This window comes from Nasonia vitripennis (genome assembly GCF_009193385.2).
Source record: "Nasonia vitripennis strain AsymCx chromosome 1 unlocalized genomic scaffold, Nvit_psr_1.1 chr1_random0005, whole genome shotgun sequence".
Taxonomy (NCBI): Eukaryota; Metazoa; Arthropoda; class Insecta; order Hymenoptera; family Pteromalidae; genus Nasonia; species Nasonia vitripennis.
Window position 1 is genome coordinate 1,280,970 of NW_022279591.1, and position 26,618 is coordinate 1,307,587.

At 32.0% G+C, this 26,618-nt stretch overlaps 1 protein-coding gene and 2 long non-coding RNA genes across 11 annotated transcripts in view; 1 reads left to right on the plus strand and 2 right to left on the minus strand.

Moving 5' to 3' along the window:
- The window catches only part of LOC100678873 (Golgi SNAP receptor complex member 1), a 72,174-nt gene extending 50,684 nt beyond the window's left edge, over positions 1-21,490 (minus strand). The window contains exons 1-2 of one of the 7 annotated variants that reach the window (XR_004345128.1): positions 21,193-21,362; positions 20,573-20,683 (exon numbers count right to left, since the gene is read on the minus strand). Coding sequence is in view for 5 of the 7 variants with exons in the window: in XM_031921442.2 (XP_031777302.1) it covers positions 21,193-21,226 (34 nt within the window). In the remaining 2 variants the exon portion in view is untranslated. Of the gene's footprint in view, positions 1-20,572; positions 20,684-21,116 lie in introns of all 7 variants that reach the window. The other 6 variants (XR_004345129.1, XM_032601327.1, XM_031921441.2 and 3 more) reach the window with 6 other exon arrangements.
- On the plus strand, positions 4,643-15,059 carry LOC116415900. Of its 2 annotated transcripts, XR_004226450.1 has the most exons (3): positions 4,643-5,115; positions 14,247-14,347; positions 14,432-15,059. It is a non-coding gene; the product is annotated as an uncharacterized LOC116415900 (long non-coding RNA). The 2 variants fall into 2 exon arrangements; XR_004226449.1 differs by lacking the exon at positions 4,643-5,115 and having other exon boundaries at positions 13,953-14,347.
- LOC100678027 lies at positions 15,042-20,564 on the minus strand. 2 transcript variants are annotated; one of them, XR_004226445.1, is made up of 4 exons: positions 20,358-20,564; positions 16,777-20,255; positions 15,990-16,684; positions 15,042-15,915 (listed from the first exon to the last, which is right to left on the minus strand). It is a non-coding gene; the product is annotated as an uncharacterized LOC100678027 (long non-coding RNA). The 2 variants fall into 2 exon arrangements; XR_004226444.1 differs by having other exon boundaries at positions 16,777-20,564.
- Positions 21,491-26,618: the final 5,128 nt, after the last annotated feature.

Sequence of the window (26,618 nt, forward strand, 5' to 3'; positions counted from 1 at the left end):
GAAATGCGAGAACGAAGAGAATATTACGGATATCGGAAAACTAGAAGTATATCACATAAAGTTAGATGATCGATTAGAATATATTGAGATTGCAAATCCATACACAATCAAATCATGTAGCCTACTCGTTGATAGTGGTGCACAAATAAATATAATTAAATTAGATCAAATTTATCCGAAGGCGCAATTATAAGATAAAAAAAATATTGTTGACAGGAATAACAAGCAAGCGGATAAAAACTCTAGGAATAGTTAAACTACCAATAAATAATAAATATTTTGATTTTCATGTCGCACCAGAGGAATTCGACATTCCGTACGATGGCATTTTAGGAATTAAATTACTCAAAGAAAGTAAATTACGCTTAGATGAAGGATATTTAGAGATAAATGACATAAAATTAAAACTACAAAATGGACCAATTAAGAAGATATACACGTATATGGAGAAAGTACAAAGCAAGGATCAGAATGCAAGAGTGGGAATAAATAACGATTAAAAGAAATTTCTCAATAGAATTTTAAAAGAAATCATTGATGAAAATGATATATATGAAGGCGTTAATGAAAATAAGTGAAGCGAGATTAAAGCTGAAAATGAATGTAAAGAAAATATAACTCATCAGAGCAATAAACAAATCAGTGTAAATGAGAGCATAGAGCAAGAGGCAGAAATTTTCGACAATACAAAAGATTTCGAAAAAAATGAAATAGCGATGGAAAATACTTTTTATGATGATGTGAAAACAGTCCTGAATACAATAACTAAAGAATATGAAGTCAGTAATGATACTCAGGCGGAAATAATAAACGAAAATAACAAAGAAAAAAATAAGCCAGAAAATTTTAGAAAATTTTTGGAAACCGATAATAAGAATATTGAACATTTTATATGTAACATTAACGTAGGATTGCAACAGGAGCAAAACTCGCAAAAAATCAGTGCAAAAGCAAAAGAATGTGATTTCAAGGACATATTAACAACAATGAAAGAAACTGGAGAAGAATTGTCAAAAGCCGAAGAAAAATTGATGTTTGATGGAAAAGAATATCAATATATATCATTCGATATTGACTATATTCCTGAAGGAGCTCAATTAGCGGACGAACTGGCAATGAGGAGAGTTTAATTTTAAATATAGAAGCAATCGCTGCATTTGAGAAAACTAAACAAGGCAAACTCAAGAAGCCTAATAGGCAGGAAGTATTACGAAAGAAATTACAGATGAAAAATGGTGGTAAAAGGAATCAAGAAAGAATTGAACGAATCACGGATAAATATCCAGATGTGTTCTGAATCGGAGGAGATAAATTAGGAATGTGCAACATAGAATAACATGAAATAAATTTAACAACAGATAAACCTATTTATGTAAAGCAGTTTCCATTAGAGCACAAAAAGAAAGGTATTGTCATCAGTGAAACAAAGAAATTAGTCATAAATAAAGCAATCCGAAATACAAAAAGCCCATTTAATGCACCGGCATTAGTCGTGCCAAAGAAAGAACTTGTAACGGGAGAGAAGAGATACAGGTTAGTGATTGACTACAGGGCACTAAATGATACCACTATAGAGGTCCCTTATTTACTTCCAAATATTAACGAAATTTTAGATCTCATAGGAAACAAGAAATATTTCGATGTTTTAGACTTAAATTCAGGATTACATCAAGTAAAAAATGAGACCTTCAGATATAGAGAAAACTGCGTTTAGTGTACAGCCATTGGGAAGATTTGAATTTCTTGTTTTACCGTTCGGTCTCAAGAACTCTGCTAGGACATTTTAACGAGTGATAAATACAGTCCTAGCCGAATACATTAATGAAATATGCTACGATTATATTGACGACATTATTATTTTTGGAGATTCAACGGAAGAATTGGATGAAAGATTTATTTTAATAACAGAAGCATTAATAGCGACAGGATTAAAATTGGAAACAGAAAAATGTGATTTTGGTAAATCAGAAGTTTGTTTTTTAGAGCATATAATTAGCGAAGCTGGGATAAGGCCGGATGAGAAGAAAATAGAGGCCGTCAAAAATTTTCCTATACCTAAAACTATAAAAGGAGTGAGACAATTTTTAGGATTTGCTAATTATTATAGAAGATTCATGAAAAATCTTGCTAATATTACAAAACCATTAACAGTATTATTACAAAAAGATAGACCATTCATTTAGAAAGAAGAACAACAAAAAGCTTTTAATAAACTGGTAAAGATGTTATGTTCTGCACCAGTCTTACAATACCCGCAATTTGACAAGCCATTTATAATAACAAGCGACGCAAGTCAATATGCTCTAGGATGTGTCATTTCTCAAGGCGAAATAGGCAAAGACAGACCTATAGCTTAAGCATCTAGAGTATTGCAACCAGCTGAAATGAAGTATGCGACGTATGAGAAAGAGGCTTTGGCGATTATGCATGCCATAAAAACTTTCAAAAGTTATATCTATGGTAATAAATTTGTGATTGTAACGAATCACAAGCCATTGGTATGGTTAAAATCAGCAGATAATAATGAAAGAGTACAAAGATGGAGGTTGAAATTACTAGACTATGAATATGAAATCATATATAAGGCTGGAAAGCAAAATACAAATGCAGATGCCTTATTACGAAATCCAGTGGCAGAAGCTGGAATATGCGTTATAACTAGAGCGCAGAAGAAGCGAGAAGAGAATAAAATTCGCCAACAATTGACCAACGAAGATAAAATTAAAATCGTAAATGAACAAAAGACGAAAATCAGTAAAAATAAGTTGAAGATAAAAAATCGTAAACGAAGAAAAATTAAAGGCCCAAAGAATAGAATTGCGTGTGACCTCGAGAAGCAAGAGAGCATACAGAAAAATGTAGTATACTCCAAAAACGCAATTCAATTCCGACAAGATAATGTAATACATTTAATTAATAATAATGGTGAATCACTAGATAAAAATACAGCGAATTTATAAAAAAAAAAATATTTATTGGGATAAAAGTCTAGATAGTAATGAAATTGAGATAATAAACAAGGTATAAATAACAAAAATTTTGTATTATGTTTAAATACAGCAGAATCAGCAATAACGGTTAAAACAAATCTGATTAATTTATTTAAATTATTAAGGACTATATGATTGCAAAAGAATTATGCAATATTCAGTATATCGAAAGATATAAAAATAACAAATATTAGTTGGTATGAAGTCGAAGAAATCTTAAAAGATATTTTCAACGAGACAAATATTAAGGTTATAATTTGTTTAAATAATATAATTTATATAGACATAGACAAAAGAGATAGAATATTTGAAATGTTACACGCGACTGAAATAGGGGGACACTCTGGCGTTAATAGAACGTATAATAGAATTAAGGATAAATATTATTGGGAAAGTTTAAAAGTAGACATTCAGAAAAGGATACAAAGATGCGAGAAATGTCGAAGAAATAAGCTGAAAAGAATAAAAACTAAACAACCTATGATTATCACTGATACGCCATTAAAAACATTCGATGAAATTTCTATGGACATAGTTCGACTGGTAAATGTAACTAAAAATAACAATAAATATATTTTATCTATACAAGATCAATTAACAAAATTTATAGTAAGTGTATCTTTGCCTGATCGGCGGAATTAGTAGCAGATTCTCTAATAAAAAAGTTCATATGCATTTTCGGATCACCTAAACTTGTGCTCACGGATAGAGGAGCAAATTTTACAAACAAATTAATAAAACAAATAGCTCGAAGATTTAAATTTAAGAAAGTAGAAACAACGGCATTTTCACCTCAGTCTAACGGCTCGTTAGAAAGAGCACATCATCCGCTATGCGAATATCTAATGAACTTTTATTCAAAGAAAAAGGAGTGGGACGAATTACTTTAATTCGCTCAATTTAATTATAATACTAGTGTTCACACTAGTCATAAATTCACACCGCATGAACTAGTTTTTGGTTATCCAGCTAGACTTCCATCTAGCGAACCATTAAGGGGACACACCACCTTTGAAATTAAAATCAAAATTTTTCATTAAAAATTTATAAATACTTATATAAATGAACCAAATTTTTATTACTATTCTTAGACATAATTACCTTTATTTTGATGGTTTTAGACCTTCTATATACCTCTATAATACCTACGTATAGTAGGGAGTCCATAATTCACTTATCGTAAGATTCCAAAGGAACGAATGGCCCAAATGAGCTCAAACTCTAGGATATTATTTAAAAGTACATTAGTTGTGGTATGAATGAGGGGATTTGGTTTAAATTTTATAGAAAAAAAGTTACATGATAGTTATGTTAAAATTAATCAAAAATTGATAAAAAAATCAGTAATATGCTTATAAAACTAATGTACTTTTAAATAATATCCTAGAGTTTGAGCTCATTTGGGCCATTCGTTCCTTTGGAATCTTACGGTAAGTGAATTATGGACTCCCTATTATACGTAGGTATTATATAGAAGGCCTAAAACCATCAAAATAAAGGTAATTATGTCTAAGAATAGTAATAAAAATTTGGTTCATTTATATAAGTATTTATAAATTTTTAATGAAAAATTTTGATTTTAATTTCAAAGGTGGTGTGCCCCCTTAAAGAAAAACGAACAATTGCCTACTTTTAATGGTTATTTGGAAAATTTAGTAGCGAAATTACATGAAATTACAGTGATTGCTAGAGAAAATTTGATCGATTCAAAAATAAAATCAAAAGAATATTATGATCGGTACGTAAATCCAATAGAACTAAAAATTGGCGAAAAAGTATGGCTAATCAAAAAACCAAAACCAGGAAAATTCGAAAAGAATCATAACATTATATGATATAATAAAAGTAAATGAAAATAGTAACGTAACTATAAATTACAATGGGAAACCAAAAACAGTTCATGTAAATAAATGAAGCCGGTGCCATACATGATTCTAAAATATATTTCTTCTAGGAAACTTGGACACAATGATTCCTGAAATGATTTTAATTTTTGCAATTCTTAAAACAAGTCAAGCTATAGCAGGATTCGATTGCGGGGCATCTGATCCATCATCACCAACAAGAAGAGGTAAACGCGACCAACGCCACCATACAACTACTACAACTGGCAGAATTTAGAAAAGTAAGAGTAATACAATGTAAAATAGAAATTAAGCGTACGGTATATCATTGTGGAATGTTTAGTTATATAGGTGCGGTAGAACAAGGCGTACAAGAATATATTTATGATATAAGCTATGAAAATTGCAAATCAATCCATGAAACAGGAATATTCAAATATGACAATTTTCACACTATAGCTAATTTGAAAGTAAACTTAACCAAATCAACAGGAATTGAATTGGCGGGAAGTATTAAAGAAAAGAAATGCACAGGTGCAGCATATTCGGCTAGTTTTGGTTCATGGTGTGTGTTTTAGTACAGGTTCTTATAAAAATTACACTTTTAGAAGAATATGCAGATATAAGCTTAGATAATGATAAAATAAGAATAAGTTCAGGGACAGTATGTAAATTCTCGGAGCAGCATTGTATTAATATTACAAGCTAGTCATACATTTTGGTCAGTAATAAATACTGATAGTTGTTTTAAAAATAAGTATGATATATTATATGGAGGAGTATCGACAAAAATAATCTCACAAAATCACGAGACAGTTTATACAATAACTAATAATGAAATATCGTTCGCGTTAACTAGTAGAGAAAACATAAATATTTGCGGTAGGGTTTTATATAAAACGTAAAATTCGAAATTGTTCATTTGCGAAAAAATGAACAATCAATTATTATTTCAAGAAGATATGCTTCACAAAAGGCCGATAGTTAATTTTGATCTTTTTACACATGTAAATTCAAAATTTGTATACGTAGAAAAACATGTTATGGGTCAGTTTATAAATTTATACTTAAATATGGTAAAAGAAGAATGTGAATTAGAAAGGAAAGTGATTTAGGATTCCCTATCTCTCGCAAACAAGCAGATATGTTAATTAATTGTTTGTGTACTCTTAAAGTTTCCCATAATAATTTCAATATCGAATTCGATGGCTTTTTCCTTCTATTTGCATAATTTTTTGCATAGGAACTGGTTAATTGTGTAGCCTAAGAATCATTTAGTTGTTGATATCCTTTTTCTTCGCACGGACCCACTCCAAGCCTAATTTACAAATTTTTCAATATTCATGTCATACAGTTGGAATGAGAATATGCTAATAATAACGAAATTTTAAATACTACTTTACCTACAAACTCTAAAAATAAAATCAGTATTATTGTTTTTACTTCATATATAATTCTATCAAGTATTTTTTTGTTTGACGGATAAAATTATTTCGAATCAATTACATATATACAGGGTGACCCAATTTAAACGGGCACCGCTCATAACTCGTCAGGGACAGCCACAATCGAAAAAATGGTAGAGACCAAAGTTGTAGGATATCGAAGGGGCAACCCGATGGTGACCTTGGATTTGACCTTGAACGCGTTTTTCAAGGTCATTTGAAGGTCAACTTTGGATTTTTAAATAGGAACCCCATTCTTTTATTGCGGGAATGGAAAGAGCGGTAAATTTTACGTTCAGAATGGTATGTTCGGTTGCGGCACTGAAGGTCATCTCAATGTCCTGCAGCCAGAATGAAACCCCGCCTACGTAATTCCTCTAGCAACGCCAAATTAAAAAAAAGTGGTAGAGACCAAAGTTGTTGTATAGGGGGGGGGGGGGGGGGAGAATTGTGACCTCGAATTTGAGCCAGTCCTACAAGGTCATTTCAAGGTCAAATTATTTTTTTTCAAACTTTACTTTTAGTTTGTATCCGAGATGAAATCCCTTCTTAGATGTTCTCTGTCCAGCGGCCAAGACGCAAATGAGCCCTCGCTAGCGTCCAAACATAAGTCTCGCTATTCCCCGAATGATCCCTTCCGACGGTTAACTTGCGAATGACTCCTCTAGGTGGTCGCCACCTACCTACCCGAACTCCTGATGTGCGAAAAATAAAAATGGCTCCCGAAATAAGCCTTTTAAAATAAGTCCCGCGCTCAGTCTTGCCACCGCGACTCCGTCGAACCTTCCCCTACGACGCTTAACTCACGAATGATTTTCAAGCAGGCGCCCCGGCCCCGCGCCGTACCTGCCGCCCGAACTTTCGATTTGCAAAAATAAAAATAGCCTCCGAAAATTGTCGAAAGAGTCTCACACTCGGCCTTCCGCCAAAAATATTAACGAAAATTTTTATTAAAAAGCCAATCATCGATACAGAAAAAGATTAAGTAAAACATCGAAGTATTGTAGAAAAACGTCAAAGTTTGATAAAAACGTAAAAAAAATATTAAATGTTTTATTTTTAAAAAATCATAAATTTATAAACCGTAATGCCAAAATATGAATAGAATTTTACAATAAAAAGCCATCGATACAGAAAAAGAAAAAGTAAAACATCGAAGTATAAAGTAAAAAAGTTTTTATATTTATTTTACACACATTTACTATTTGAATCAGAAATAAATTGCATTATGTTTTTTTAAATAACGTTGTTGTTTTTCCATTTAATTTATTCATAAATTATTATTGTTTTAAGTATACATAGATATACATACATACGTATGTTTGTATACATATGCTATACACACATACATGTAAACACGCATGTTGAAAATACATATGTATAAGCAGAATTATAAAGTTTGTAATACATACTATGTCGTCACACAGATTATACATACAATTACTGGCAACAGTTAATATAATTATTTAGTGATAATTCCACTGTATAAATATTTTAATTCTATTAGAAATATTTTTGCAGCAGAAATTGGTAGGTACTTAAATTTTTTGCACTTTTCTATTAGATAAGTAATAGTAAACAACCAACAACACTAAAAAATGTATGTTCATTATTTAAACTTATACAATATGTAAGCTGTAAAATATTGTATTTAACACGATAATAATTAATTAATAACATACATATTAATATAAAATATTGCATCTAAAGTTATGTTAATGTAAAAAAATTTTTATCTAACGTAACAGAATATTTATTATTGTTAACAAATGAAGATTGTACTTTTTACATCATTTCATTTAATATTAAAAATAATACGAATATACATTTTCTATTAAAATGTTTGTATTAATGTCTTGTATAAAAAAAGTTCTGCAATACGTAATGAAGGTATTTCTTGAAGAATCAATTTACTTAAAATTAAAAAATGTTTGATATAATTTCAAGTCATAGCGATTATTCTAGAAAATATTGTTTAAGAGCTAAATATTCCGATTAATTACCCATATTTTAAATGTATGTATAAGTTTGATTTCACTTCATAAAATTTAATAAGTTAAAATAAATCTTTTACTAAAATACAATTTTAACTATTTTATAAGTTATCTATTAAAATTTACTTTTAACACTTTTGGAATTACAAAATATTTATTTATTATCTATTTCATAAAAGCTTCCTAATCAATAAATTATTTTATAATAAAAAATTAATAATTACTATTTGCAATTAAATAATTGTTTAAGTAGTTTTTTATTTATTATTTTTTGCAGAAAACAGTAAGTTCTAGTAATGCAGTAGAATTTTTAAATTTATTTAGATATTTATCGACTTCAAATACTAATTTAATAATTGAAAATATGTGATTTGAGTCATTTTTTTTATTTTTGTAATATTTATAATCTAAGTAAATATGCCGGACTATAGTCGAAGCGAAATTGTTGATATTTTATTGATTTTGGGAGAGCGTCGAAGAAATTATAATGCAGCAGCACAATTATATCGGAGGCGTTTCCCAAACAGAAATCATCATCCATCTCGAAGTACGATCCAGAGAATTGAACAGCGAGAGAGGCGAGGACCTCAAAGATCACGACAACGTCATAGAGTAATGACTATCGAGCGAAATGATCCACGAGTATTGGTGGTGCTTGCCAAAATAATTTGACCTTGAAATGACCTTGTAGGACTGGCTCAAATTCGAGGTCACAATTCTCCCCCCCCCCCTATACAACTACTTTGGTCTCTACCACTTTTTTTTAATTTGGCGTTGCTAGAGGAATTACGTAGGCGGGGTTTCATTCTGGCTGCAGGACATTGAGATGACCTTCAGTGCCGCAACCGAACATACCATTCTGAACGTAAAATTTACCGCTCTTTCCATTCCCGCAATAAAAGAATGGGGTTCCTATTTAAAAATCCAAAGTTGACCTACAAATGACCTTGAAAAACGCGTTCAAGGTCAAATCCAAGGTCACCATCGGGTTGTCCCCTCGATATCCTACAACTTTAATCTCTACCAATTTTTTTAATTTGGCGTTGCTAGAGGAATTACGTAGGCGGGGTTTCATTCTGGCTGCATGACCTTGCGATGACCTTCAGTGCCGCAACCGAACATACCATTCTGAACGTAAAATTTACCGCTCTTTCCATTCCCGCAATAAAAGAATGGGGTTCCTATTTAAAAATCCAAAGTTGACCTTCAAATGACCTTGAAAAACGCGTTCAAGGTCAAATCCAAGGTTACCATCGGGTTGCCCCTTCGATATCCTACAACTTTGGTCTCTACCATTTTTTCGATTGTGGCTGTCCCTGACGAGTTATGAGCGGTGCCCGTTTAAATTGGGTCACCCTGTATAATTAAATCTCTCTCTCTCTCTCTCTCTCTCTCTCTCTCTCCCCCAATAGTAGGATTCTCTTCAATTTCGTTGACTATTTATAAAATACTATAATATTTATTTAGACATTTTTGTGTTTGGACAATATTACAAATTGTTAATTTTTTCTGATTTTCTCTATCTACTACAAATTTATCTATACGGGTAAATCTGTTATCGTTTAATAAATAAATGAATTATTTGACCTTATTATTAATTTACGTCTCGTATAAGCATCCATCTTTTACGATTTTTGAATATAATTTGTCATTTATTGATACATTTAGACTTGCCAATAATCATTTACGCTGTCGCCTCCACCAAAATAAATTATATCAGAAAGTTTAAAATAATTATGTACATTTGAACTGAGAATATCTTCGGCGCATTATATCTTGACTAAAATGAGCATTCTTGTAGAACTGTTGCAGCATGATTAATGTTAATATACCTAATTATCTGAGAGGTAACACCCTTTGAGCACCTAATTGCTTTTGACAAATTGTGATTCCTGACTCGGAAGAGAAAGTTGAATGACACCATAGCGGTCCCTAATTTAAGACACTTTCGGCTATATGCAAAAGTTGATGTATATTGTAACTCATTACTTCCTCTCCAATGAACTTCTCAGGTTTAGCTACAAATTCGTGTAGCATTTCATCCGCTTTATTTAATTCTGACACATGAATATTATCTTTTAGTAAAATATACAAACTTTCTACATGGATATCCATCCTGGAACATGGGTTGATGATGCTCACATAAACAATAATATAAATATTATTAAAAAAGATTCTATTAATCTTTGCGAACGATAAAATTTATCACTGAATATCAACAGTCTTTTTGAATAATTATTTCGAAATAGCAAACGCGAACAATCTAGGATTATCACCATTATAATAAAAATAATAATAATAATAATAATGCATAAGAAGTTTATTTAATTATAGCAAATATAAATCCGAAACATAATATATTAAAGTAATAAAAAGTTACATGATTTTCATCTAAAAATCATCTGCTAATCAAATGCGAAAAAAATTGGGGTTTTAAAATAAGAGATCACATGCTTTACACCTGAGAATCATCTGCTAATCAAATAAGAAATTGGCACGCATTTCCCTTGAATATCACCTAGAAATCATCCGATTTTCACTGAAGCTTTTTTAGTAGGGCAGCATGCAGAGTGGTCTGTATGAGGCAGCTTCTCCAGGTGGCTTATCTCCTTTTGGTAGTAGTATATTTACAGCAATATTAAAAAATGCAGAGTATACCTAAATACAAGTACCTTAATCTATAGATATATTTTGTTAATTCTAAACATGTACGTGAAATGTTAATATAAAATATAAAAAATAAATGCTAATTTACTACTTACTGTTTTTAATTAAAATAAATCGATTGTAGATTGAAACATGTTCAATGATTTGTTCCTAAAAGTATTATAAAAAATGGATATGTTAAAAAAATATCAAAATGTTCTTAATTAAATCAAATTTTTTTTAATACGAAACGCCAGAGTCTGTGCGCCAGAGTCTCGCAACTATTTGTTTCCCGGTGAGAGGTTTTGCGGGATGTTAGTGCTCGGCCCCGAGAACAGTAAGAATAAATGGTGGTTCGGGAGAATTGAAACACGTGGGTTATCAGACGAAACTTTATATTCTAGTTAAATTTATACAGTTTTAAACCGAGATTCTCACAAATTATCGAGATAACCGAGAACATAGGCAACCTTGACGAGCAGATATCTGTACATGAAAGATACCCCGCGCGTCTTGCGCTCCTTATAGCTCAAGGAATATCCAGATAACACACTTAATTAAACGCTTCGTTATACACTCACTCTCACACTTATGTCGAACGCGAATTCTGTAAACGCCGGACGACATATTCTAAGATTGTCGAACCACCTTACGCCTCGTGCGTCTAGGTATCGGCGCAGAGCGTTATCCTACGCTTTTCACTGAATCCTTAACTCTACGATTTAATCCTACGTGATGAGATAACTCGTACAATAGACAAGAAGTCTTTCTTTAAGACGAAACACAAGATAGAGAGAAAGACAGCGATCTGGAGGTAACTAGCGCACACGCAAGATAACCGAACCGTCCGCGAGACCAAAACGTGAAATTGCTGTTCACCTGCAAGACGGATTCGACCGGAGAAAAGGGCAACAATTCACTGACCTTAAATCCTCTCGAATGCTATGTTGAGCTAAAATACCGGGGCAAAGTTGAAGTTGGGAACACGTCCGCATCTGTCATTACGAACGCGAGACGCTGTAGTTTTTGCCTCTGACGTTCGTGCGGGCGAGCTGCTATGATGCTAGTTCTGCTACATCAGACGCTCACGTAAGCAGATCCCACGAAGGGCTCCGCCACCTTTCTTACAATACGCGGGGTCGAACTGAACGCCCTGTCGAGGTGAAAGGTTGCTGTTGCTGCGCCAACGTTGCTCGTCGTCTCGTCGCGTCTCTCACTCGCGAGTTGGCGAAGTGCGCTGTCCTATTTGTCCGTCGTAGCCACTTTTCCTTCCTTGCCGCTTACTCGAAAAATGAACGACGCCGTTAAACACGTGCACTCTCTCTCTCTCTCATTCATACAGCCTTGAGACGGTCTACCCCGACCGCGCCAAACGCCGTTGTTGTACAGCGAAATTTTGCCGTGTTACAGACTAAATATATTTAATAATGAAAATCAATAAATAATATTTTAAAAAAAGTAAATATATTAAAAATAAAATTGAAAAAGTAAAAGGTTAGGCGAGTTTGAAATATTCCATAACGAAATTACAGATAAAAAAGAAGTAAGATTAATCAAACCAAGTCAAGTTTATTATATTTAATCATAATAAGGCAAAAAATTGTTTTGTTTAATCAAGGGCTTACTTAACTTAAAGTTAATTTATATGTTGATCCATTAGAAACAACTCTCAAGATACTTACTACGTAACTTGCCATACGCGTTCCATTTAGTTTTCTAGTAAATAACTAAAATTTTCTTTTTATGTATTAGAACATGATACAAACACCATAAGTACAATAAAAAGGGCATGACAAGTTACGTAGTAATTATCTTGAGAGTTGTTTCTAATGGATCAACATCTAAATTAACTTTAAGTTAAGTAAGCCCTTGATTAAACAATACAATTTTTTGCCTTATTATGATTAAATATAATAAACTTGACTTTGTTTGTTTGATCTCACTTCTTTTTTATCTGTAATTTCGTTACGGAATATATCAAACTCGCCTAACCTTTTCCTTTTTTAAAAGTCAATTTTTTTTATAGATTCCAGTCCTTTTAAGTAAATTTTTTTGCGTATTTCATATTTGTCCTAAAAATAAAATACAAGCATCTTTAGCACCTTTCGACCATGGTTTTTTTGTAACATTTTTATCATTAACATGAAAACACTGAGTGTTCTGTCGCAAAATTGTAGTATGGTGGCTATGATTGATAATGTATGTTTCGTCTTAGGTATAAAATATACCATTCTTATTAAAACTAAATATATTTAAAAGTGAAAAACAATAAATAATATTTTAAAAAAAGGAAATATATTAAAAATAAAAAAAATATATATATACACTTATAATTAATCAATAGCTAACACTAAACCATTAAATTAAAATAATAAATATTATTGTTAGTATAATAACGTACGCAATTTATCCTGTTGGCTGCCATGCTACCACGGGCCTCACGAAACATGGCTTATATTACTACATTTATATACTTATTCATTTAATATTTTTTAAGTTATAAATTTAAAATTATCTTAATATTATATTTAACTTAAATTAAAGACAATGTTATTAACTTAAATTTTTTAATTAGTTTACACTTAAACTTATAGCATTAACTAATGAATAGACAGAACTGACATAGTAACTTTGATAAACACGCCATAATATGGCAACAGATCCCGTGTTACTTATGGTTACGTGTACTTATGGTGTTTGTATGACGTTCTAATACATAAAAAGAAAATTTCAGTTGTCCACGAATAAACAAAGTGAAACGGGCATGACAAGTAAAATAGTAATTATCTTGAAAGTTGCTCCTTGCTTCATTACGATTGAATATCATAAACTTGACTTTGTTTGATTGATCTCAGTTCTTTTCTATCTGTAATTTCGTTGCGGAATATATCAAACTCGCCTAACCTTTTACTTTTTAAAAAGTTAATTTTTTTTAGAGTTTTTAATACTTTTTTGTAAATTTTTTGAGTATTTCATATTTGACGTAGTAAAAATAAAATATAAGCATCTTTAACCCTTTGACCACAGCTTTTTTGTAACATTTTTATCACTAACATGAAATCACTAATTGTTCTGATATACACCCCTTTTGAATTATTTCTACACCTAGACACCAAAAACCACGGAGCGCTTCACCTAGACCTCGACATCGGCTACCTTGTACACATGTACACCACCCTTGAATGTTTTTTATACCTAGACACCAAAAACCACGGAGCGCACCACCTAGACCTCGTCATCCCTATCAAATGAACGCGGTGTCCACGATACTGCGCCACTTGATTTTACAGGTTTGGGAAGAGCGTATATGCTTTTATTTGGTTCTAGAGTGGCCAGTGTTGTTGTAAATGACTTGGGTGAAAGCAGACATTGTAATGGAAGCAGTACCAAAATTGCAGCTACTGTTGTCAAAGAGATACGCAAATTGGGTTAGATATATACACATTATCACAAAATACATTAATATACTTCACCTTGTACAGTATTTTATTGAGAACTTTATCTGTGTATAGTTCAGACTGCGATGCCTTTTGAAGAATTCATATTGTGACAAACAATGCCAGCATTATGAGAGAAATCCTTCATTCGAATGAGCAAAATAGATCAACAGATCCACCTTTATAAGATAGATTGTATCCGGCACCAAGAGTCAGTAGTACATTTTTTTAATCCAGATTTTTTAAGATAACCGCAAAAATTCTACGATACATATAAATCCAGCTGCAAAAGCACTAGAAATTTCAATGGGTTATGGCTTAAGTATGATGGTACACAAATTTCAAAGAGGGTATCAAAATTGCAAAAAAATGAAGCGTATATTCAAGTAGCTCTGGCATTATACGCTGAGTATGATAATTCAAATAAATAAGTAAGAAATGTATATAGATTGAACTGTTAATTTTATAGTGTATGAAAAAATATAAATGTAAAAAGAAGTGATGAATAGAAACTTTTTTGAGATTTTATGTCCATTGATCTGTTCTCTCTTTATCACAACTTTCAATACAATAAATGTTCAGAGGTAGTGAGTAATGTAACACTATGACAATCTTAATTTACCAATGAAAACTGTTAATACATGTAAAACCATTATCAAGTATTGGAATAAAATGAACACGTAAATTAAAAATTTTGTACTTATATTTTGCATTTCAATTTATTTCCTGATATTTCTAAACATTACAAAATTGTATTTATCTAAACTTTGTGAAATTTAAATAGAATACAGTAAAAGAGCAAGCGAGCAAGCACACCTGCTCTAGATGCCATAATTGATCAAATTTGTTTTTCTTATTTAACAAGTTTTAACCATTGACGCACTCTTCCATATCTATTTCAAATCTATGAAAATTCTCAAGATAGGCCAAGAATGTCTTCTATTCAAGATCGATTGAAACCAACTCAGTTTAATAATCCAAATCAATCACAAAATAGTTCTAGATCAAATCCAATTGATAGCATAAGTGCAAAGTTGAATGATATTCACGTCAACTGTAGAAATCAGGTTGATCAGCATAGTCAAAGTACCATTAAATTTATTTGTATTATTGCAGCAGGTAATTACTTTTAGAAATTTGTACATGATGAAATCACGGCACCAATATTAAATACTAAATGCTTCAAGAATTGGTTTGCCCTCAAAATACGATATTTCTTCAAAGTATAGATAATTATCATTACAATTCTGTCAAATCAAATTCTACAAGGGCAATGTCGTAGACAACAACATAGACAATATCATTTCGCTGGTTTCATCTGCTAAATTTATAAAGAAAAGAATTTGATTTGGAGATTGCTTTGGAACAGCTGCATTAGTCATGTGTGAGTCAGGGTGTTGAGCAGCACCAGGCGCATAACCCATTTGCTGTTGCTTTACTTGTTCCTTTGCTTCTTCGTCAGCTGCTGGTACAGCTATTTTTGGCTTCTTTGGCCTTTCTGTAAACGTGGCCTTCATTTTACCAATGACATCACTGTCTGTTTTAGAATAGTTTATTCGCTATAGGAAAAATCAAATATATTAAATAGTATTTTAAACAAGATGGGATATGATCGAAAAAATTTGATCATTACCATTTGTAGAGAACATAACATAACAACTATAACTTAAGTATAGTCTGATTCTCAAGTTATTATCTCGCTTGGTTTCCTGAGAATTATAAGTGCTTGACTTTTTTCTTAATCTATCTTTAAGACATTTGCTGTTCTCATTTGCAACAATAGAATTCTCAGATTCTTTGCCTACTATGATATCGTCAACTGATAAGTCCTTCTTTCTAGAACGAGTATATACTCTATCTAGTATTTGATTCTTTTGCTGAGTTGAATTTTTGTCACTGCTATACGCCTTCTTTAATTTTATATGCAATCTTGTTGGTCTTGTTGCATCGGATGCTTGCAGTGTTGAGCTATTAGATTCTATGGTGTATGGATCTTCATTACTTTCTAAATTTGAGCAGTCACTGGTATCATCTATGTTGGATTTGTCGCAAGACACTATTGCTTTACTTGTTCCTTTGCTTCTTCGTCAGCTGATGGTACACCTATCTTTGGTTTCTTTGGACTTTCTGTAAACGTGCCCTTCATTTTACCAATAACATCACACACCATTCTGTGTCACTAATTTTTGGATATTTATAATGCTCTTGACAAAGCACTATTTTAATCTTTTGCAATAGGTGTGATTTACTACCGTAAGAATCACAAAACATAACTTATTCTTCAATTCTTGTTTTAAAAATTTATCAAAATGACGCTTGAGATTCATACTATAAAGAATATATCAATCAATTAATTTTACTTACATTTTTATAGATTACATTAAAATTATCATTGTATGAATATGTTAATTTTTTATTACCTCATTGAAACATTTTTCCATGTATTTTATAGCTGTTCTTGAATGTATTTCATGACTACATGCTCATCTCGGTATCACCATCATCATCAGTTTTAGCTTTGGGATCTATCATAGCGCGTTCTACATTTTTGTATAATTCTGCATGTCTCTTATCTAATTTATTAAGATACCTCTGTGCCTCATATATTTGCCTTCGAACAGTTTATAATGCCATCCTATTGTTTTGTTCAGCTATACAAGGTGTTCGAGTCCACTCTTGGAGTCTTTGAGAAAGCACTTGAAATATTCTACTAGTAGCTAATTTGATTCCACAAGCTTCAGAGCAATACTTGCTACCAGGGTATTGAAGTATCGCCTACTTTTAAAGTTGCTGCAGGCCTGGATTGTTTTGATGTACATGAAGGCCCATAACAATGTCTGGGTGGTTCGAGACAATCTATTCTTTTGTTACTAGAATCGCGTCTTCATTTTCTGTTTAACTTTATGTTAGAATTAAGGCTTTTTGACGGCTTTAACGGATCCCCAAGAACTCTACAAGTCCATTGATTGCAACAAAGTTTTACCACACATCTTTTGGAGGATTTCTTAGTTTTTGCTGAATTCCATGTAGCATCATACTCTTACCTCATATCGTATATCGACTAAGTAAGTATATAGAAGAGTTGCCGTTTTGTCGGGAGTTTACTGCGCGCGTATTGGTATACACATACATGTGTGCATGCAATTGTGCACTCATATTATGCGTATGGCTGACGGACGGCGTTCTGTGATTCGGCTTCGAATGCGATCGCGCGCTCGACGACGTACTCGAGGGAAAAACATGATCGGCGACGAGGTAATAGTAGTGACCCGTCGCGACTGATTTCGTCGACGCGTCCGCCAGCCGAACCTCGGCGTCAACGCTGAGAGGCTACTACTCCGCTGCGAACATGACGTTCTTCCCGACACGTAAACTGCCGCTACCGGGACGACGTCTTGGTTAAATATCAAAGAGCAAGAAATTGATAAATAAAAAGTGAATACTTCGACGTTAGAGAGGTTAAGTTTCGCAAGCAGAAGCAGCTGATTCTGTCCTCGTGACGGCGCAAGATATACCTACCTGCGCGTTGGACGTGCGAAGAAGGACGCGGAGCGGTGGACTGGCTCGGCGAATAACCCAACATTAAAATTAATTTATAACTAAATAATTATCGCGAATTATGAAATAAAAAGTTTATATTTGTAATCCGCAATTAAATTGAAAACGATTCGCATTGATTTCATCCTTGAAATATGAGTGCCTGTTCTAAGAATACCATATATTATGGTTTCTCGCAGCTGAAATAGTTTTTGATTTTTCATTAAAAAACAAAAGCACCCGCAATTTTTTGGAGTGAGATTGTTAACATTGTTAACGATTCCGCAATTAATGGAATTTTTTATTCAAAAATATGCAAATCGTTCGCCCAGGTCCCGGAGCTGCGGTGAAGGGTGCGAGTACGCCTTGCGCACAGGGAAGAGAGCGGTGGAGGAGAGAGAGCTACCGCTGCTTTCGTGACGATTATCTGTCGCGCCGCCGTGACGCTCGCCTCTCGCCGATTCACTCTCCAGCAAAATGTGTACCCGACCCGGGCCTATAAAAGTATTCACTTCAAAAACTAAGTCTAATTAACTTTTACTTTTGGTAAAATGATCCATTAAACTTCAAAGAATGACACAGTGTTATTTATGTTGATGGGAATTCAAATGATGAATAATTTATTGGTAAAATTTAGGTTCCACTTTAAGGTTAGCGCTCAGATCGCATAAATACCCATTTGTATTTCAAAACTTGATGAAAAAGTATAGAATCCAACAGACAATTTATTACAATAAAATGATTCTTTCAATAAAACACTATTGCGCTATGGTCTTGGTTTTTTATTCCACATATCCCCTTAAGGACGTACCCTTCATAACAAATTTAAAAGTGAGAATCACTTGAAATTGACTATGTAGAATTATCGGGAAACGCACGTTTTTTAGTACAAAAAAACGTCAAAAAATGAAAAAAATGTTTGAAAAAGTTCTTAAAGATGTCAAATTTTATTTCTAATCTCTAGCTTCTTTCAAAATTCAGAACCTGTAAGACTAGAAATAAAATATTTTCTGTCGTAAGTGTACGTTTAACCTCAAAAAGTGAATCAAATCAGCTTCTTTATAAAACTTGTTATTGAGAATTAGAACAATTAGAATTAATTTAATATTAACGTATGAATGTTATTTGGTTTAAGTTGATCTATACAGTAATTTTAACTAACTATATATCACAAATAAACGAAAAATATATAATCCACTCATTTTGTCTAGCTATGAACCAAGGGTACTTCCCTTAAACCTAGAGCAACTATTTAATTATGAAGCATTTAGACCCCATTATGGTATTCTCAAAATTCAATTATAAAGTTCTACTATTGTTACTAAGAGTAGTAATTTAATTATACCTAAAAATAAAAAAAAAATTTAATAATTTGATTAAAAAAACATTTTTTAATGTTGGAAAATAATTTTCGAGTTTATAAACAGTTTTTATGTTATTATCCAGATGGTAACAGCTATTTAGGCCTTTATTATATGAATTTTATACATTTGAAAAATTCAAACAACTTAGAAATCAAAAATTCAAATTTACTTATGATTGTCCCCCCTTGAATAGAACACATGTTTTTATTATGTATTTTTTGCGTTTTATTTTATGATGTAATTAAAATATGTCATTATCCATGTACTTACTTGGGACTGAGATTATGGTAAAATGTATGTATAAAAATTTGTAAATTTGTAAGTGCCTAATATTTACATAATTTATCCTAAACAAAAGAACAACGCGGGGCGTACTATAACTCTTTTATAACTTTTGAGTAAACAAAACCGCCGGTAACATATATGTCTGCCTCGCCAAAACCAGCATTTGGACCGTCTGACTTTTCTGTAAGCAGCGGTTATGCGTTCAAGGTCAGTGAATCAAAAATTCTCTAACACTTTCTGTAACTTTTAAGTCAGGAAAAGTATGACTACGCCAGTGTGTCTAAAAATTAATATTTCAGGCCTGTGAGATCAAAAAGTACATGTTAAAAGGGTGATTTTGACACCAGGACGCTTGCCCTGGGGCAATTTTATAAATTTCATGCTTTGTTAAAGCTGTAGACGAATTTTTATAGTGGCTGTTTAGGGAGCTGAAAATTTGTGTATAACTACTTTAAACCGAGTTCTTGAAACCTAATTTTTTGATTTTTTTTTCGTGTAACATGTAATAATGTAATTATTTGTGTTTAAGACAATATTAATTCGAGTAGAAATGTCAAGGGTGGGCGACGCGCCTGCCCGCTGATGCATTTGATCCAGGCTCAACATAACCTTAGAATGTCAGATTGTAACTGAATATACTGCACTGCAATTTGCTGTTCATTTTCGCGCAAGATCTACAAGATACGCAACATTTACATTTTTTAATTCCTAACCTGAAAAAGTAAAATTTGAGAATTATTCATGACAAGAACGTGCGAAGCGCGTCTAAAGTAGGGTAGTAGCATACATTTTTATTACAACGTGTTATTACATACATTTTACCTGAACCCTAGTCCCAAATTAGCACATCAAGGATTGCATACTTTAATAACATAATAAAATTAGACTAAGTAAATATGTAATTAAAAGGAGGAAACTCTTTTCAACAAGGTCACCGAACAATAAGTTAATTACATCATTAACATTTAATTTGATATACATGCATATTCATAACTATCTACTTTAAGATCAATATTAGAAAGATTATCACCTGAATGCAGTTGCATAATAACCAGCTGATTAGAAATAATCGGCTGTTATAATCTGACAATCAGTTGAATGTCATCTGACTTTTTAGTAGGATATACTCTGAACTCTATTTCTAATAAATTAATAAATAAATAAAAATAAATTATTCAAAATAACTTCAAAAGCTAATGGGACCTTAATAACACTTGTCTTTGCCATATATATAAAAATTGGCAACATTAAAAATTTGTATATCTTATCAAATATATAATGGACCCACCCTGTTGAAAATATTTACGTGAAATTTTACATAAAATTATATGTAAAGATTTCAAACTTCTACATGTAAAATTTCACATGTATCAATGAAATTGTAAAACTGTATGTCAAAGTTTACATCAAATTTCATATAAAGATCTTTATCATAAATTTTATGTAAAATTTGACGTACAGTTTTACAATTTCATTAATACATGTGAAATTTTACATGTAAAAGTTCGAAATCTTTACATATAATTTTATGTAAAATTTCATGTAAACAATTTCAACAGGGCAGTAAATCTTACATTCCTTAACCTTGAATATTCAAAATGAAATAATTTTACAAGAAATAAACTGTTAAGTCTAAAACACAGATATCACCTTCCCAATTTTCTTTTGATAAGCAGCTTGCCATTCTAATGAATAATTAATAAATGTTTGTTTATTGACAATTATCTATAAATCTAGTTCAATAAATGAATAGATGTTTGTTATTTATAACACGAGTAGGAAGGGAGGAGACCGAACTCTTTTCTTTTTTTCTTCCTTAGGGCTATCACACGTAAAAAGGTACACCGAGGAACAGCAGCTGACAGCCAATCAGAAGCAATCTTTAAACGGACTCATTCCTTCATGTTCCGTCCAAAAATTCCGTGTAATATCGCATCTCACACATTTTTCGCTGACGGGAAAACTATAAGGCACTTCCGTGTCGCGGTGTGCCTAAAAATATACAGCGAAAACGAGAAAATCAAATTAAAACCAATTGCAATAGAGAAAAACAGAGAAATCAGTAAATAATAGAAAAAACTGTATTAATCATTAAAAAGAAAAAAAAACATATTTTATTATTTGCTGCTTTTTCCTGATTATTTCCTGTTTTTTTCTGCATTTCAAAACATTTTATTGTTTCAAATTTTCAAATTCGGTGAAAAAATTAGTCTTATACAAATTTGTTTATATCTTCTAACGAAATTACAACTACGATCAACATAAAAGTGCAGAATAAAACAATAAAAAGCAGAAAAAAAACAGTGCATTTTTTCCCCAGGGAATTATCTCATTAATATTTCATGAAACTATTTCGTGGAAAAATTCTGAAATTTTTTCGTAAATAATTTGACTATTTAAAATTGTTGTTGAATATTTTAGCGAATTATTTACGGATTTTTCATGAATATTTTGAAAATATTTTATGATAACTTGTTGAAATATATTTCATAAGTAGTAGAGGCTATGCGGGTTCTGCGCCACTTACCATCCGATCTGGCATTCCTATCATACCGACACCGGTAACTGTCGGTCGGTATGGCAGTTTTGCCTTATCGGTCCCCTTCCCTGTGGCATCCCGCGTCCAGCGGCACCCTACATTTCCAGCAGCCCGCGTCCCCTGGGTAAAAAAAAATCGATGATCTATAACGATTATTCCTGCCATGCCGACGTCTGTAACTCGCGTCTGTAACTCGCGGGCATATAAGCATCTGGCTGCTTATAATAGGCCCGATGCCCGAATCCCTTGTTCCGATTTTTTCTTCACGATTACAGGCTACTGCCCGTGGGCCGAGTCTCACTACAAACGTGTTGTTTATTAAAATATTAATTACTGAATTTTTTACGTTACCCTAGAGGAAAAAAATGTAATTAATTGTAATAAATTGTAATATAAGGTAAAAAAATGTAAGAAACTGTACCTTTTTGTTGGATTTCGAACCTTTTTTTCATACGTTTTTGTACACTTTTTTAAATTTTCAGATTTGTTAACTTTTTTTTACATTTTATTGTATTTTATTACATATGTTATTTTACCGCCTGATAATAAAACGTAACAAAATGTAATAAAATGTAGCAAACTGTAATGAAACGTAAAAAAGGTCCGAAATCCAACAAAAACGTACAAAATGGTACTATTTGTTACATTTACTTATATTTTATTACACTTTATTACATTTTTTATTTCCACTAGGGTAGTTTCACAATTTTGTTATACAACACTTTTTTATATGCACTTTATATGAATTACATAATAACACTTCATTACACTATTTACTGTAATAATATAAGGAAGAAAAGGATGTATATGGTTAATGAAAAAAATGTATACTCATTTTTTAATAATATTATCTTTATTTTTTCATTTAAACAATGAATCAATTTAATTAACTGTATTAATACCTTCATGAGTCATCCAATTCAAATATTCTCTAAATATCCACGCACGTATCGCTATTACATTTTGCAATGCACAGTTTTTCACCCATCCTTCTCGATGGTATACGCATAATTCAGGCCGTCGAAATCCTGGTGTATGCAGTGATGGACAATGCATATCTTCTAAATTATAAACATCATCTAAATATCGCTCTAATATTCTCTTTTTATTTAAACCTTTGCAATTAAACTTTACTCTAACACACCATCTCCTCCAATCATCTTGAGCTCTTTAAAAACATCATGAATATCATTGAATGGTCTAGTTCCTTTATCCCATTCAAGTCTATGATAATTAAGCTGCAGCCAACCGTTTTCCATAGCTTCTTCTGTTGATAATTCATTCCATGCACAAGGTGGTTGAAATACATACACTCTCGGTTTTAAGAGGCCATCCACGTCGACTGCAGCAAGTTCTTTAATAATTGTATTATTTGCATATTTGAAGCACTGGATATCCACAACAATCTCCATAATTGTAAGTCTAAAAATCATAGAAAAGAAAACATTATTTAAAAAAAAAATTTTTTTGATAAAATTCATAATAAAGAATTAAAAATTACACTGGTTGACAACGAGCCATCACTTTTCACTAGACACTGTACACAAAATGCACCAATTGACCAGACGAGCGATCTGCAGCCGATTTTATAGGCAGAGATTCAGGTCAATCCCACTTGTTCAAAAATTTCATGCGCGATATTCGCTACCTCCTACTCTCGCACAGATCCGAGGTCACCCGCGACCTCCCAATCGACCATTTGCGCTGATTCAAGGTCGCATTCGCGAATTGCGCGCGCATCCAAGGCCAATCTCTGGCTCCTCTCCCACTTGCGAGCCCCCGCTATCACACCGCCAGCCCTCACGCACTACTTCAAGACCGTCCTACTGCCGCTCTCCTGAACTATGCCTACGCAGTCAAAGCTATATATCTCCTTCTTTCTCTCTCTATCTCTCTCACTCTCACGAAGCCTATAATGTCACATTTTTTTCTCACTTACATATTTTAATTTTTTAAACTTCTAAATACTTTGCTTATTGTTATATAATTTTTTTAATTGAGAATTATGGAAGGAAATGGATAACTGGAATATGAGTATTCAAATTATTATATTACTTAAAATCATTTTTACATATTTATTTTTTCAAAAACGTATACATTTATATATTACTAATTATGCTATAATATACTATATTCACACTAGTTTTTTTACATCTCCGCTAATAGGATTATACTCAATTATGCGATCATGTAAAATTAAACAATAAGCTGTCGTTTCCGGAGGTATGGGTTCTTTAGTTTCAAATTCAATACGAACATCTACAGCAGCTTATTTCACAGACTCATTTTGTTTTGAGCAATCGATGACAATAAATGGCGTATATTTGATAAAATCACTTTTACTACCTAGCAAATCAGATTGTAAATCTTTGTTTTCATAGTAAGCATTTTGAAATTGTATGAACAATTAATAAAGTAAAGCATATTGATTCTGCTCGATGTCGAAATTTAAGTTACCATATCGGTAGTACTGTGAGTTAAGAAAAAGTTTTACATTGGCGATTTTACAATGATCAAATTGACTTGCATTTTTTAGAGCTACACCTTTTCTATTTGTCTGAAAGGCTAAAATAACAAATCTTGGCTTCTCTAATTGATTCGACGTTTTTACTGTCCACGTATGTCTTGCTGATGCTGGAAGCATTGGATATTCATATAATTCCCATGATCGAAAACTCATAGCAATAGGAATATCTTTTTTAATATGACTGAACAATTGTATTTTACGTGTGTCTGACATAGCAACGTAAGGCATCATCTACTCAATCCGAGTGAGTACAAACTTATACTCTTCAGCTGATGTACCTGCTGCAGGAGCTGTTTGTATAATAGCATTAATATCATTTCTTGATCTTGTGAGTACAAGTTCATGCTTAAAGTTTACAATAATTTTATGATAATCTTCAGCAAATCCTAAAATCATTGATAGCGGGATTTATACGTCAAATTGTACATTTTCGTCGATTATTTTAGCAGTCTCTTTAAATCAAGCCATCCAGCATTCTCTAACAGATTACTTTGATTTGAACTATATGAGACATAACCTTTCATGATACTGGTTATACCAACATTCTTACACTTATCGATTTCAATAGCGTTAATTTCATAACTAATTTCGTCAAATAAATGACATATAGCATTATTTACCAACTTTGTTGCTGATACGTTTGTATTATCCGATTTTTTTATCTTTCCACAAATATGTAATGAACTTTTTGAAGGCAAAAGACATAAATCTTGATGTTGAATTGACATACGTATCTCATCACTATTATTAAAATTTAGTGACGTGTATGGTTGATGAGCATGTATTTCGTAGTGAGCGATGGATTCGTCAAAGATGATCGGTGTCTATACACTAAGAATCGCTTCCATTTTTCCTTCTATCGCTTAAACAACAGCAAATAAGAATACAGCTTATTTGATCTTTTTTACAGTTTTTCTTCTTTTTCTGACGTCTGCGATCACTTTGAGTCCGAGACTCTTCAGATACTGAGTGTTCTGAGGTGTTAGACTTTTGACTACTTGTCGATGAATAACTTAAATATTACATTCAACACGTAGAGTATTCACTTTGAGAATGGATACTGGTAAGTCAGATACGTGACTTTCATATGGTTGCAGAACACGTTGTGTAAAACCAAGTAATCTTCCTATGGAATTTAGTGGGTGAAAATCAATCTTATGACTGCAGTATATTTCACTAAACGCACAAACGCATATTTATAACTATCAGCTTTATTAAAAATACTGAGCCGAAATCACCTGATAATCAGCTGACGTTTTGGCATGAATATCAGCTGATTATCAGCTGATTATCAGTTGATTGTCATCTGATTTTTTTTCAGTAGGGTATTGTTTGGTTTTATGCTAAGCTCTATTTCTTCAGATTCAAGTTGCTTTTTCAGAAAATGTTCAATATCAGATATTTCATAGCTACCAACTCGAAGTTCAATAACTTTATTGCCAACATAGAATTTATCTTGTCCAAGGTCAACATTTGGTATAGAGTTGAATGTAAGTAATTCAACAAGTCCAAGAACATAACTTTTGTCTCTATATCGAGCTCTATCGGTGGAAAATAATGTGTTTCAAGTACGGATGAAGTACCTGATTAACTGAGATTCAGAGATTCATTCATCTCGAGCACTTAAACGTAACTAAAAATATATGAGGTTTATAACAGCTTATATAGATGATAATTATCTGGATGATCTAATAAATCATTTAAAAACTTGAGACAAAGATGACCACAAGTAAAAGTATTATAACAATGTAAGTATAATTATAATAATATAATAATAATAATAATAATAATAATAATAATAATAATAATAGTAACAATAATATAATAATAATAATAATAATAATAATAATAATAATAATAATAGTAATAATATATAAAAGTATTAAAATCTTGATAACGTTTATAATTATATTTAATAGTAACAAGGTTAAAATAATTAATTAAATCTATAGGCGGTCGCAAATCACCAAAACTATCAAAGTATGAAACGTTTTTGCCATCCTTGCGGTA